Below are 14,536 nucleotides of genomic sequence, written 5' to 3' on the forward strand. Positions count from 1 at the left end.
CCAGCGTGGCCTGCATGGAGTCCATGGCGCGCTGGTGGTTGCGCCTGCAGGAGATGATGCATCAGCCATGTCCACCCAGGGACACCGAGCCTGGGGCAGCACTGTCAGGGTCACAGCACCAGCTCTGTCCCCACAGAGATGTCTCAGCCTGTCCCCTCTCACCACATACCTCAGGTTCTCAAACTCCTCGTCCTTCTCCGCCAGCTTCCTGTCCATCTCAGCCTTGATCTGGTTCAGCTCCAGCTGGATGCGCAGAGTCTTGCTCTCCTCGTGCTCCAGGGCTCCCTAGAGACAGACCGGCCACAGAAGGTGGTCCCTTGGGGGTCTCTCCTGCCACCCACCCCAGCCTGGCCTTGCCCCCCAGCCCAGCAGTATGGGGAACAGGGCAGGTTGAGCCAACCCAGTGCCTGCAGTGGTTGCAGGACCCCCATGAGCAGAGTATCCAGGGGTTACAGCCTGGCTCAGGACAGTCACTCTCCAGCAGCACCTGACCAGAGCTGCAGAGTGGGCCAGTGGCTCCTGGAGACAGTGGGCACATGTGGGAAACAAGGACGCACCTCAGCCTCTTCCAGAGCTGCCTGGATATCATTCTTCTCACTCTCCAGGACTTTCTTCACCTTCTCCAGCTCATGGATGGTTTTGCCACCCAGACCAATCTGGTCAGTCAGATCAGCAATTTCCTCTGGCAGGGATAGAAGGCATTTGGTCAGGAAGGACAGGTGACACAGGTGACATCCCCATCACTCTGCCCAGGCTCAGATGGTGTCCCCCTGCCCCTTGGAGAGCAGCTGAGGCTGTGCTTGGGGACATTTCTGCAGTCTGGATGAAGGAGAGGGCATGGCATAGACATTAAGGCCCCAGGGAGACCTGTTTGTCCAAGAGCAACACACCCAAGGCAGTGTCGTGCCACAGCCATGGCACTTGTCAGCAAATCACACACCATGTGGGATCAGGGGCCAAATGGCTCTGCCTGTTCTCCCAGAGTGTCCCCAGCAAGAGGGCAGGACACTCACTGGCATCCTGGCTGGGCTGCTGCATCCCTCCAAGGGATGTGCTAGGCCAGGCCGAGCAGCAAGGTCTGCTCCTTGCCTAAAAGGGACTCAATCCCTCCACATGGCCGAGGACAGGGAGCAGGAGTCTGGGCAGAGTCCAAAGGGAGAGGCTGAGCCCAGTCCTACCCTGCAGGTTCTTGTTCTCCCTCTTGAGGGTCTCCAAGTTGTCCAGAGACTCCTCATAGGCATTCTTGAGCTTGAAGAGCTCCGTGCTCAGGCTGCGTGACTCCTTCTGAGATGCCTCCAGCTCCACCTGGGTCTCCTCATACTTCTGCTTCCACTCAGCCAGGATCCTGTCGAAGTTGCGCTGCTTCTTGTCCAGGGCAGCACAGGCTGAGTTGGCACGTTCCAGGTCCACCGAGAGGTCCTCGATCTCGGTCTGCAGCCGATGTTTGGTCTTCTCCAGCGACGAGCACTTGGCGTGGGCAGCCTCTACAGCCTCCTCTGCCTCCTGCAGCCGGGTGGCCAACTTCTTCCTGCCCATGGCAGCAGGGCTGAGTGCTCCTTGCCCAGCTGTCATCCCACCCTGCTGCTCTGAGCAGGTGAGGGCACCTGCCTCAAATCCAGGCAGGAGAGTGCCATGTCACCCCAGGGTCTGGGCAAGCCCCGTGGTTGAACAAAAACTTGCCACCTGCAAAGGACTTGTGTCATGGGACTTACTTGGCTTCCTCCAGCTCCTCAGTCCTCTGGATGGCATCAGTCTCATACTTGGTTCTCCACTGGGCCACTTCAGCATTGGCCTTGGACAAGTTCCTCTGGAGCTCACTCTTGGCCTCCACCTCCTCCTCGTACTGCTCCCGCAGCAGGTCACAGTCGTGCCGGGAGGCTTGCAGGGCATGGGCCAGGGCATTCTTGCTCTGAGGAAGGGAGAGCTCATGAGAGCAGCTGCTGACCTCAGGACACTGGTCCTGGCACTGGGATTTGGAGCAGCAGGAGGGAACTTCTGTTTTTTCCAGGTTAAGAGCTACCCTGGGTGCAGGGCATGTCCCACCTCCCCAGTCCAAGAACATGGGCCACTGCCACTGAGACACAGGTCCCATTCCCCGAGGTCTGTGTCACTCAGAGATCAGCCATGCCCTAGAAGTCTCACCTTGGTCTCTTCCTCCAGCTGCCTTTTGAGTTCCTCAATGCTCTGAGTGAATGAGATCTTGCCACGGCTCAGCTGATTGATGAAGGACTCCTTCTCCTCCAGCAGCCGAGTAAGCTCCCCTGGGTTCAAACACAGCCAAAACAGCTACCTTGGGGCTGAAGGGCTGCAATCTGCACTAGATGACACTCCCCCAGAGCCTGTGCCTTCAGAGCTCATGGAGACCTCCAGCAGGCCCAGGTGGGGCCATGAGCAGAGGTGCAAGCAGCTAAAGACAATGGATGCCAGCAAGGAACTCTTCCTTCTGATGCACAGCTAGGTTTTATCATCCATGGGAGAAGGAGGACAGTCTGCCCAGCTGTACCACCACTCCCCCACCCAGATGCCCCAGTCCAAGAGCAGCCCCAAGGCAGCTGTGTGTCCCCTGGCTCCTGCCCCACGTACCATTCTCAGTCTGCAGCCTGCCCCGCTGTGTGCTCACGTCGCTCAGCTGTCGCTGCAGCTCGTCCACTTTGCACTTGGCCTCGTTCAGCTGGTCCTCATAGGTGCGGCACAGCTTCTCAGCATTGGCCTGCAGGCACCAAGCACAGCCTGGTGAGCCTGGCAGCACTGTTCTCCCACCCTGGGACTCACTGCCCTGCTCAGCACTTCCCATGGGCACACAAGACCGAGAGCCAGACATCTCATGTCTCTGCTAAGCTAACTGGCTTTCTGCAGTCAGATTCCCAGGAAATGTCTTCCCAGGGCCTCCAGACCTGACTAGGACAAGGGAAGTATCCTGCAAGCACTGCCATAGTGACATGGGGATGGGCTATACCTAGTGGAAAACAGGGCCTCAGTCATGGCAAAGCTACCTGGAGACCAACCCATGGACATGGCTGAACATGCTGCAGCCAGTTGCACTGATGTTCACTGAAGTTATAAACCAGCCCCATACAGAACCAGCCCCTACCTTGTTCTTGGTGACGTATTCAACGTTGGAAGACAGGTCATCCACCTCCATCTTCATCTCACTCTTCTCCTTCTCCAGCTTCTGCTTGACGCGCTGCAGGTTGTCGATCTGCTCGCTCAGCTCGGCCACGCTGTCCGCGTGCTTCTTCCTCAGGGCAGCTGCCATGGCCTCGTGCTGCAGGGTTGCCTCCTCCAGGTCCCGCCTCAGCTTCAGGAATTCTGCCTCCCTCTTCTTGTTCATCTCCAGCTGTGTGGCTGTTGTCCCACCAGCCTCCTCCAGCCTCTCACTCAGCTCCTCCAGCTCCCGCGACACCTCCGCACGCTGCTTCTCCACCTTGGCTCTGGCTGCACGTTCGGCCTCCAGCTCCTCCTCCAGCTCCTCAACACGGGCCTGGAGAGACAGAATGACCCAGATGTTCCAGGTGAAGCTCCAGCATCTTTGCTATCCACAACAGAGCAAGATGTCTCTGTTGATGCTGGGGAGCAACAAGCCATCAGTCTGGAGCAAATGCTCGGGCTGTTCTGGGCAGCAGCATTGCCTAGTTCTCCTTGGGAGTGTGTTTTGTGGAGTTCCTGCCCTGCCATCAGGAGTCAGGCTGATATTAGCTTCTTTTCATGGGAATTTCCAGGAATGTGGGGACCTGTGTCAGATAGGAAGAAGCCCAATATGCTAGATTTGGATATTCAGAGTTTGGGCACTGGATTAAAGGTTTGAGTTTGGACAGAGAATCATAGAATCAACCAGGTTTGAAAAGACCTCAAAGACCATTGACTCCAACCCTCCTGTGGTTACTAGCCCATGGTACTAAGTGCCACATCCAGTCTCATCTTAAAAACCTCCAGGGATGGTGAATCCACCACCTCCCTGGGCAGCACATTCCAATGCCTGATCACTCTCTCTGTAAAAAAATCTCTTCCTAATATCCAACCTAAACCTCCCCTGGCAGAGCTTGATCTGTGCCCTCTTGTCCTTCTGCTGGTTGCCTGGGAGAAGAGACCAACCCCCACCTGACTCCAACCTGCTGTCAGGGAGTTGTAGAGGGTGACAAGGTCTCCCCTGAGCCTCCTCTTCTCCAGGCTGAACACCCCCAGCTCCCTCAGCCTCTCCTCATGGCACTTGTGCTCCAGTCCCTTCACCAGCCTCGTTGCTCTTCTCTGGACCTGCTCCAGCACCTCAATATCCCTCCTGACCTGAGGGGCCCAGAACTGAGCACAGGATTCAAGGTGTGGCCTCACTGGTGCCAAGTACAGAGGAAGAACTACATGCTGGAGGCTGTTCCTCAAGCTGCTGCTAGTGTTCACCTCAGTAGATCATTCTTTAGTTTTCAGCCACCACATTCTGGCAGAGGGCTCTACTTCTGCTATCAGTGTCCATCACTCTTTTTCCAAGGAGGTGTCCTTGTGCTCAGAGAGGGACTGGTCCATGCAGATTCCCCAGAACATTACCTCTGATGGAAATTTCAGACTCCTAAGCTGTGAGAACATCTCTTCCCACCATACCTGGACCTCCTTGATCTTCTTTTGCAGCTGGGCCTCAGTCACTTGCCCATCTTCAATCCTTGAATTCAGCTGACTCATTTCAAAGTCTTTCCTGTACAGAAAGAAGCAAATTTGGCTCAGACACACATTGTCTTGCCAGGTCCCTCTGGCTCCTGGAGCCTGAGGAAGGTTGTTCCCTGCACTGTAACACTCAGGCCAGAGGACAAACAACCACACACAGGAAAGGGACTACAGGGCTAAGAAGCAGTGCCTGGACTGCTCTGAAGGAGGGCTGGAGTGGCCAAACTAGCAGACCTGGCTCTGGAGTTTTCCCTGTGTGGTCCCAAGGTGTTGCTCTCCAGTTCCCCAATGTGAATGGGACATGACTGAAGTCTGGACTTGTAGCTGAGGCCCCAGCTCTGAGTTAAGATCCTGCTAGGCTGGTCCCTCCCCTCCAACCCCACATACAGAGGAAGGGCTAAAGTGCCCTGATCTATGAGTCTGTGCAGCACACAAGCTGCTCAGCATCTCTGCAAAGTGCACAGGAAAACTAAGCTCTCCTTTTGCCTAGACTGGTCACACCAGCAGTGCTCAGAGCCACGTTCCAGCAGCCCCTGCAGAGGCCACACATCCACTTGATTTAGAAGTAGGCACTGGCCTGGCAGAGCAAGGACACAGCCCAGGCTCCTGTCACACACTCACTTCTTGAGTTTCTCCTCCAGCTGCTGTTTGTCATTCTCCAGATCCATTACAGACTCTTGTGTCAGCTTCAGGTCTCCTTCAAGCTTCCTCTTTGCTCTTTCCAGGTCCATGCGGACCTTCTTTTCTTGCTCAAGTGAGCTTTCCAGCTGGAGAATGAAGGGAGATGGGATAGGGAGGGAAAGGACCCTCTGTAGCCCCAACCTTAGCCATCTCCACTGCTGTGGGAACTTCACCCAGCCCTGAAAGCCAGAGGTGTTTCCCAGCTGGTCTCCAGTCCCATTCCCTCAGCCCAGGACTGCTCTTTCATGATCACCTCTTGGTTCAGGGGCAGTTTGCCAAAGGGGTTATTCGTCAATGGGCCATATTAAGGGGGGATCTGGTAATGATCCCACCCTCCAGATCCCACTCAGGGACAGCCTTTGGGCTCTCCTGGAGGTGTGGCTCAAACCTCTCTCGCTTCACTGTCACTCACATCATCCACTTGCTGCTCCAGTTTGACCCTGGCTTTGGTCAGTGTGTTGACCTTGTCTTCCTCAGCCTGCAGGTCATCCAGAGCCTGCTGATGGGCCTCTTGCAGGGCTTTCTTCTCCTTTGTCAGCTTGGCAATGACCTCATCCAGAGCAGCCATCTCCTCAATCAGGTTTTTAACCTAAACAAGTGCAGTCAAAACTTGAGTGCACCTTCTCAGAGAGGGGATGCAAGGCTAACACAGCAGCCTGATACTTGAAAGACAGGAGTCTATGAGCAGCAACAGCTCAGCACCACAGCAGCAGCCAGACCTTCTCCCTTGGCCAGGCTGGTGCCACCAGGTGGGTTGTCAATGCCCCAAGTCACTTGTCCCAGCTCCCCACACCAGCTGCCTCATCCCAGAGATTTCTCTGGTGCCCCCACAAGCCCTGAGGCCCCAGGGCAGTGAGGCTGGGCTCTGCAGGGAGGTTGCTTACCTTGTTCTCTGTGGCATGCTTCTCCTTCTCCACCTTGGCCAGTGTGATCTCTAGGTCATCAATGTCCTTCTTCAGCTCTGCACACTCATCCTCCAGCTTGCGCCTCTTGGCTGTGAGCTCTGAGTTCATCTCCTCCTCATCCTCCACACGCTCCATCAGCTCCTTCACCTTGGCCTCCAGCTGGATCTTGGACTTGATCAGCAGGTCACAGCGTTCCTCTGCATCTGCCAGGTTGTCTTGCTCCTGGGACAGGCACAGGAGAGCCAGAGCTCATCTGCTGCCCCAGGAGCACACCAGCAGGCTCTCAGCCATGCTGTCCTGGCCCCAAGTTGAAGCTCTTCTTGTGGAAGGGGCAGAGAAAGCCTGAGGTGCTCAAGTGTACCAAAAGAGAAAAAGACAGCTCCAGCCACTTCCCATTTTCAAAGCCCATGGTACCACTGACACTAACCAGGGTCAAAGAGCAATTAAATCTTTCCAGATGAAGGAAACACTGAACTGACACTTCCTGGCACAGAAATGGCACAGATGAGCCAGTTTGGCAAGCAAACATTGACATCCCTCCCACCCCGCTGTGAGGAGATGACCCTTTCCAGAGCCAGGGGACAGCCCCAAGATGTGATGTTGCTTCAGGTCTGCACAGAGACTTATATTGCATTTCAGACAAATTGTGGCAATGAGGGAGTCTCAGAACTGCAAGAGGCTGAGGAGGGCTCTAGCACACACTGCTCCTTCTTCTGCCCATGGACCCTGCACTGTCTAAACACTTACAAAGAGGATGAGCCACTCACTGCCTGTAGCTGGAGAGCCAGGTCATTCTTCTCCTGGATCATGGAGACCTGCTTCTCTTCCAGCTCCTTCCTTTTAGCCTCAGACTTCTCCAGAGCCTCTTTCATCTTCTGGAACTCCTCCTTCAGGTTGGACATTTCCTTCTCAGTCTGAGCAGACTTGAGTAAAGGTTTGATCTTGAAGAACAGCTTCATCCAGGACCAGTTCTTGACAGCGTTGAAGGCCCGGATGTTCCACTGGATGGTATAGAGGGCTTCCCTGGAGGCATACGAGCACAGCATCATCGGGGGGGAGATCCCACATCCCATCCTGGCTTTGGCAGGCCTGGACATGGCTCCAACCACTGCCAGCCATAGGCAAGTCCTACAGGTCAAACCCACTGACACGTGCTGAAGGGACAAGGAGATGCACGAAGTTCTGCCTCTTCCCCTCCAACTCTACCTCCTGCTGATGATCTTCTGATACTCCACACGCATGAGGTGCCCACGAATTCTGGCCTGCAGCATAGTCAGGATCTTGGCCAGACGCTCATCTCGCATCTCCTCCAGCAAGCCCAGCAAACCAGCCTTGAAAAACACCTGTGGGCAGAAGAGTGGGAACAGACACCAGCAGAGAGGACAGAGGGTAACACAACCTGCCAGGCAGACCTGGGGTACATGATGCTCAGGGCAGGGATACATGCAGCAGTGAGGGCTACAGATTCAAACAGCTTGGAAAAGACCTCTGAGATCATCAAGTCCAACCTATGACCTAACCCCACCATGTCAACTAGACCATGGCAGCAAGTGCCACGTCCAGACTCTCCTTCCACACCACACGACTAGGTGCCCTGTCAGCATGGGCATACACCCACACACTGCTCTGGCTGGAGGTGCAACCCCACACACCAGATCTCCTGCCCTGAGCACATCATGTTCTCCACTGGGGATCAGCTGCTGTGTTGGGTGGTATGAGGTCAGGCAGAAGTGACCTACTCAGACCTGTTTCTTTTTGTTCCAGCCTGCATCTTCCTCTGCTCTCCTCAGTCTCTTTGAGGGGGTCACATGCACCCTGCAGGGCTGTGGCCAGGCAGAGACAGGCTGGGCACTGGGAATGCAGAGAGACAGGAGGGGGAATGTCTGCGTGGTCTCACCTTGGTATGACCAAACTTGTACTGTGCACGGTCCAGTTCCAGGGAGCTCAGCAGCTTCTCCGTGGCCTTCCTGCTGTCCACGAACTTGTCTTCTGGAATGGCTGCTGGATTCAGGATACGGTAACTGCAGGGACAAAGCAGAGGGAGGACATGCAAGAGAACTGCAGCACAGAGTTGATTGCTCCATCATCAGCAATATCCCTGAAGCCCAGTCATGCCAGTTCCCACTGGAGGCACGTTGCTGCAGCACAGGCTGGAGCTGTGTATGAACCAGCTGCTCCAAGGTGCAGTATGGGCTCTTCTGCAGAGCAGGCACTGGGTACCCTGCCAGATCTTAGTCCCTGAACACCAGGAAGACTATGCAAGGAGGAGGCCACTGGCCTCACCATGCCTGGTCAGGTCCAGGCCAACTGGAGAACTCTAAAGACCCATCCCAAGGGCAGTGAGAAATCTGAGCCAGGATCAGAGACCCTAAGCCTTGCCACCATCCCCCTGCACCAGCCCTGCATTCAGCATCTCAGACATCACCAGATCTCATCCCCTCTGGCACCAGACTATCCATGTCTGGCATCCCAGAGCCAGCAGCAGAGCTATCCCAAACTGCACGTGCACTGGGTGTATCTGGGGGTTCAGACCAGCCCTGCACAAATTGGGGAGCAGGTTGGAGCCAGTGTCTCCCCTCAGAACACGTGTGGGGAGCTGGGCAAGGAAGAAGAGGCAGTTACCGCTGCTTGAAGTCTGCGTAGAGGATCCTGTTGGGAAATCCCTTGCGGCAGATGCGGATTCCTTCGAGGACACCGTTACAGCGCAGCTGGTGCAGCACCAGGAAGGAATCCATGGCTCCTGTGGGTGGGGACAGAGATGGAGCAGATGCTTAGCCCAAGAAGGCAGAGAAAATGGAGCTGCAGCATGGGCCTGAAGTCTGGAAACAGCCCATGGTTTGTGCATGGGTGTTAACCTGTCCTGCAGGTCTGTGCTGAGCACCAGTGCTGCAGCCTGGGCCATGGATGGTGGAAGTCAGCATGAAGGACTCATCCATGCCTGCTCTTACACACAAGTGCAAGGCAGCCCAAGCATCAATGCACAGCCAAAACAGGAGCTTAGCAAAGCTCATCATCTCCAGCAGAGGAGATTGACTTGGGTCACAGGAGTTTCAACACTGAGGGTCAGGGCTCAGTGGCAGCAGAACTGCTGCACAAAAAGGGTTGGGGAGAAGGTGGGTGCAAGACTTCCTGCCATATGTGAATGTCCCCAAGGGAACTGCCAGGCTGCTGTCTCAGCCCATCATACCTGGGGTCTTTGTCTCGTTGGGGATGATGCAGCGGACAAAGTGGGGCTGAGTGGAGCGCAGGTTGGTCATCAGCTTGTTGAGATTCTCCTGCAGGGCAGACACAGCAGATGAGGTGACAGCTCTGCTCCTCTATAACACTGCTCTCCAGCCCCTTTCCCCCACAGGCAGGGAGAGAGCAGACTCTGGGAGCCCCTTATGTCATGAGAAAGGGGGAGTTTCCCCCTGCTTTCCTGTCAACAGGACATCCCCAGCCCTGGGGCAAGACCACTGCCTCCTGCCAGAGTGGGAGCCATGGCAGAGGGGACAGAGCTGGCAGACATGGCAAGTGGCATCTGAAGGTTTTCCTGTGCCAGAGAGGAGCCAGATGCTACCCAAGTATTTGTAGGTGAAGTTTTGGTGCAGGGGAGAGTCAGGAACACAGGACTGAGCACACAGCTGTGCTGGTGCCCATCAGCCTTGTGCTAATCACTCTGCAGTTCCAGTGCTGGTGTCCACACTGGCTGCAAACCTTGGCTCATCAGGATTTCCCTGCACCTCCACAGAGCTTCACCCCCTTTGCCCATAACAGAGGGCCCTGCTGATCCAGACTACACCTCCTTTTCTCTCCAAGGCAGAGCTCAAGCTGAGACACAGCCCTGTCTTTGCTTGTGGGAAAGGCATCTGCACCCTTGATCTTTCCAGCTGCTTTCTCCTGCTCATACAGGCTCAGCCTGTCCAGGACCAGCTCGAGGAAGGGAACACCTTCCCACAGCTCCACATCATCATGGGGCAACTTCTCACCACAGGCACCTTTTCCCAAGGCCTGTGACTTGTCCAGGAGGAAGAAAGCCACACATCTCCCTGAATGGAGGTTCTGACAGAGCACTGCCCTCTTTGAGCACCCTGTCACCAAAAGGCAGAACACAGTTTTGGATCCACACATCACTTTGTGCTGTTTTCCAGTTGGTTAAGCTCTAGTTTGGGCAGATAACTCCTGTGGTGAGCACGGAATGGGTGTGTGTTTTTTGTTCTGAGCTGTACAATGGCTCAGGTCACTTCCCAGGATAGAGAACTGCCTGCTCAGAGACCTGCAAGATCCTTCTCCATTTTCTTCTGCCCAAAGGCTGTCCTTCCCGCTGATAAGAATGAGGAGAGAAGTAGCACAGACTTAAAGTGATGTTCATGTAATAAATTATCTAAACATCACTACAAGTCTTAACTGCCTCTCTCTCAAAGGCGAAGGAGCTGCTGAGCAGCACAAGTGTCACGTGGGCAGAAGCAGCACAAGCCCCAGATCAAAGGGAGACATCACTCTCCCAGCCTAGAGCCTCATGTTCTGCCCTAGGTGCACAGGGACAGGGCTGGGACTCTGCCAGGCACAGGTCCCTTGCCCAGGGTTGGGAGGATGTTAGGAGTTTTTGCCCAGTAGTGATCCCTGAGGAGCTCTGGTGGTCAGGCCCCAGGAGCTCATGTGCAAGATCCCAAGGGATGTGGGACTGACAGTGGGACCCTCTGAGCACGTTTCTCTCATGGCCTTGGATGAGGGGCTGGCTCTTACCTTGTGCAGCTGTGACACTGTTTGGAAAGAAGCTGCCTTTTTACGTTTCTCCTTGGTCCCTGGCTTGTGAGGCTCCTCTGTTGGGTTGAAACATTGATTCATTACATCAGCAAAACATCTGCTCAGCTTGGAGGACTCAAGACCACTCCCAGACACCCCTGGAACACCCACAGCCCTTGCTGTCTGTAAAGAAGAGGTGCAATGCCCTGCTGCTGTCCAAAAACATCTCCCACAGCACCCAAATCTGGGTGTTGCTCCTCAGCTTCGGGTAACAGGAGACCCTTCACACACCCCAGGTCACAGGACCATCAGGACAGCCCTACAGCCCCACACAAGCTCAGCTTGGTCTTGACCACCCACCTATCCAGGTCACAGAAGTTTTAGGGATCTGTGTGGGTCTTCCCTTTGCCCTGGCCACTAGGTGCAGAGATGCTGCACCAACAGCAGGACATGGGGGTGAGGAGGCTTTGTTGCAAAGGGAGGGAGAGTCCAAGGTCAAAGAAGGGTCCTCACCTGAAGTAGAGCTCACATAGTTCTCATAGAGGGAGGCCAGGAGCTTGTTTTGGGATTTTTGGAAGACAGACACCACTGTCTCGTTCAGAGGGTCCTTGTTCTTGTCCAGCCACCCAACGATGTTGTATGGCACCTGTCAGGAGAGAGGCAAAGGTAAGGACAGCCCTGTCCTTGCAGGGGGGAGGTGTGAGTGCTATAGAAGAGCTGACAAGGACATACCACACCAGCATAGTGCACCACCTCAAAGTGGGCCTCGTATTTCCGCTTCTTATCCGGCCGCGGCTTCTGGAAGTTGGGCGACTTCCCGATGTGGTTGTCGTAGAGCTTAGCTTTGAACGTCATGTCAGAGGCTTTGGGGAACATGCACTCCTCTTCAAGGATGGACAGGATTCCCATTGGCTGCAGGGAAAAACAGTATAAAGAGGTCTTAGCTCAGTGTTGTCATGTCCCATCCCAAAATGGGGTTCTCTGTGCCACTGAGGCAAGGCTTGACCTAGTAGACCTCATCCTCATTCAGGTGAAAGACTGGCCATGGACCAAGCCATCACTGGTGTGCTCCAGGCTGAATCTGACCTCCAGCCAGTCCAAGTAGGACTTGGCAGCCTGCTCAAGTCTATCAGATTGTTGGGAAAGGGATTGAGCTCCAACCAGTCCAAGTAGGACTTGTCAGCCTGCCCAAGTCTATCAGATTGTTGGGAAAGGGAGATTCTCTCCAGTATCCTGACAGGTTTGCTCCTTTCCAAAAACAAAAATAAAGGTGAGTTTCCTCCATGCAATGGTAGAAATCTTTTCTCCAAGCTGCTCTGAGTAAGTGCTCAAGTAAGAGGCACTGAGGGGCAGCAAGTGGGTAGGAAAAAAGGGGCAGAGAGGAAAAGGCTGCACCAGGTTTTGTGGCTCACTGGTGAGTAGGAACAGAATTTCCATGGTTTCATAAAGTCAAAAACTGTGTCAAAAAGGTCTCAATGGGCTGGAAGATTAGAGATGTAACTGTGAGCCACTTGTCACTGACGGGAGAGGGAATAGATTAACTTTAGTAGTAGAGTACATTTCACTATTTCAACCTTTGCAAAGAACCATCTACCAGCAGTACCATTCCTGTGCCCTGCTCCTGCTTTACCTTCTCAATCAGGTCAATGCAGGCCTGCAGATCCAGGCCAAAGTCAATGAAGACCCATTCAATGCCTTCCTTCTTGTATTCTTCCTGCTCCAGGATAAACATGTGGTGGTTGAAGAACTGCTGCAGCTTCTCATTGGTGAAGTTGATGCACAGCTGCTCAAAGCTGTTGAACTGCAAGAACAATACAGATCTGGGTCAGAAGAAGCAGTTCCAGATGTGAAGGGATTCACACTTCTGCTCTGCCTGGATGTGAAGGGTGATCTCTGCCAGGCTCAGCTGGATTGCCACCAGGACAGGTAGCCAGGAATCACTGGAGGTGTGCCCACAGCAAGGTTAAATCTTTGTGAGCTCCCTGTTTGCTCCAGATAAATTAATTCAGACCAGAACCCTTTCTTACCAGCACCAGCAGCTTCCTGATGTAAATAGAACTGTCAAACACCAGGGGACTGAGTTGTCCCTACAACATTCCCCCAAACCCATTGCAGGGGCCTGCAGAACTCACATCAAAAATCTCGAAGCCTGCAATGTCCAACACTCCAATGAAGAACTGCCTGGCCAGCTTGGTGTCCAGGGTCTTGTTGATCCTTGTCACCAACCACTTGAACATGCGATCGTAGGTGGCTTTAGCCAGGGCTCCCACAGCATACAGCACCTACCAAGGCAAACCACAGAGCAGCTCAGGAGCTTCTCCCTGCTTTTGTAGGAGTTAGAAGCTCAAGAGAGCTCCTCTTGGCACACAGAGGACAGACAGATCCGAGGAATTCATGGTTACAGTATATGCTCCAAGATTAATTTTCACATTGCTCACAAGTGTGTTCTCATGTCCCAGACCTGGTCCTAGTTTCCAAGGTCTTAGGATACAGATTCAGTCTAAACTGGTATTTTCAGAAGCCTACAGAAGTCTACACTTTGGATAAAACACCAGCTCCTAAGGTCCTCCTGAATTGCACTCAGGGATTGACTTGCACTATTGAGCCCACATTTGGGTTCCTAACTGGGATGTGGCTGGAATCTAACAAGATAAATTTTTGGTGCAGTCAGGTCTCCCAAACATCAGTTTTGATTAGTGTTTCGATGAATTTTCTACTTTCCAGAAAGTAACTTCATGGGATTGTGGCTGTTTCTGAAGCAGATCCATAGAACCTGGATCCTCTGGCTGTGATCCAACCCACATTTCGAAGACAGTGCACTAAACCTCCACCCTTGGTTGATACACAAAGCTGCCTTCCAGCTCTGCCACCAACTTTCCCCAGCTGCTAAAAGCCAGTAACTGTGGATACATCTTCTTATGCTGCCCTGGAGTCTCCTCCTAAACTCAAGAGAGTGAACTGAAGCACCAGTCATCCTGTGCAGGGTGCCCACAGAGCAGTCACACACCAGAGTGAGCAGAGAATCCATGTCCTGTCACACTCACCTGTTCCACATTCTGACCTTTGGTCACATACTCATTGCCCACTTTGACCCGAGGATGGAGCAGCCCTTTGATGAGGTCAGCTGAGCTGATTCCCATCAGGTAGGCAGCTTTGTCAGCACCTGTAAAGCAGAACAAAGGCATGAGGAGCCAGCAAGGAAGCTCTGGGAAGGAAAGAAAGGAAGGCAAAAAAAAAAAAAGCAGCTTTTATGGTGATCAATGCTAACTATACTAATTTTCCCACCTGCTCCAGAGTCTCCTCCAGTGTCAAGTGTGATTTCCCATCTGTGATATTCTATGATCCTTTTAAAGTCTGCACCTCCTGCATGAGTTACTGTTTGGAGGAGATGGCCATAGCAGACCTGCTGCACTTTATCAGGTGCTTATCAGGTTTTAGTGTTCTTGATCTGGGAATCTCTGTGGATTTTCCAGTGGAAACTTGGATTCTCATGCAGTGAATTTGAACTGAACAGAAGAGAGGTGATTTTCTTGCTTATCTTTCATAGACTCCTAATAGCAGATTGTAGCTGTAGG

At 53.6% G+C, this 14,536-nt stretch overlaps 1 protein-coding gene across 1 annotated transcript in view; it reads right to left on the reverse strand.

Annotated features, from left to right (window-relative positions):
• Nucleotides 1–4: 4 nt before the first annotated feature.
• Nucleotides 5–14,536, reverse strand: part of MYH7B (myosin, heavy chain 7B, cardiac muscle, beta) — a gene marked incomplete at its 3' end in the record, with an annotated part of 21,388 nt that continues 6,856 nt past the window's right edge. The window contains exons 8-30 of the mRNA XM_009073900.1: nucleotides 14,006–14,124; nucleotides 13,094–13,243; nucleotides 12,592–12,762; nucleotides 11,694–11,873; nucleotides 11,475–11,607; nucleotides 10,962–11,038; nucleotides 9,424–9,511; nucleotides 8,859–8,976; nucleotides 8,134–8,257; nucleotides 7,443–7,579; nucleotides 7,004–7,259; nucleotides 6,216–6,458; nucleotides 5,744–5,920; nucleotides 5,272–5,417; nucleotides 4,591–4,681; nucleotides 3,092–3,481; nucleotides 2,584–2,710; nucleotides 2,143–2,261; nucleotides 1,713–1,909; nucleotides 1,179–1,528; nucleotides 558–682; nucleotides 170–285; nucleotides 5–44 (exon numbers count right to left, since the gene is read on the reverse strand). Of these exons, the coding sequence (XP_009072148.1) occupies nucleotides 5–44; nucleotides 170–285; nucleotides 558–682; nucleotides 1,179–1,528; nucleotides 1,713–1,909; nucleotides 2,143–2,261; nucleotides 2,584–2,710; nucleotides 3,092–3,481; nucleotides 4,591–4,681; nucleotides 5,272–5,417; nucleotides 5,744–5,920; nucleotides 6,216–6,458; nucleotides 7,004–7,259; nucleotides 7,443–7,579; nucleotides 8,134–8,257; nucleotides 8,859–8,976; nucleotides 9,424–9,511; nucleotides 10,962–11,038; nucleotides 11,475–11,607; nucleotides 11,694–11,873; nucleotides 12,592–12,762; nucleotides 13,094–13,243; nucleotides 14,006–14,124 (3,674 nt within the window). The remainder of the gene's footprint in view (nucleotides 45–169; nucleotides 286–557; nucleotides 683–1,178; nucleotides 1,529–1,712; nucleotides 1,910–2,142; nucleotides 2,262–2,583; nucleotides 2,711–3,091; nucleotides 3,482–4,590; nucleotides 4,682–5,271; nucleotides 5,418–5,743; nucleotides 5,921–6,215; nucleotides 6,459–7,003; nucleotides 7,260–7,442; nucleotides 7,580–8,133; nucleotides 8,258–8,858; nucleotides 8,977–9,423; nucleotides 9,512–10,961; nucleotides 11,039–11,474; nucleotides 11,608–11,693; nucleotides 11,874–12,591; nucleotides 12,763–13,093; nucleotides 13,244–14,005; nucleotides 14,125–14,536) is intronic.

Source organism: Acanthisitta chloris, unplaced genomic scaffold, assembly GCF_000695815.1.
Source record: "Acanthisitta chloris isolate BGI_N310 unplaced genomic scaffold, ASM69581v1 scaffold10294, whole genome shotgun sequence".
Classification (NCBI taxonomy): Eukaryota; Metazoa; Chordata; class Aves; order Passeriformes; family Acanthisittidae; genus Acanthisitta; species Acanthisitta chloris.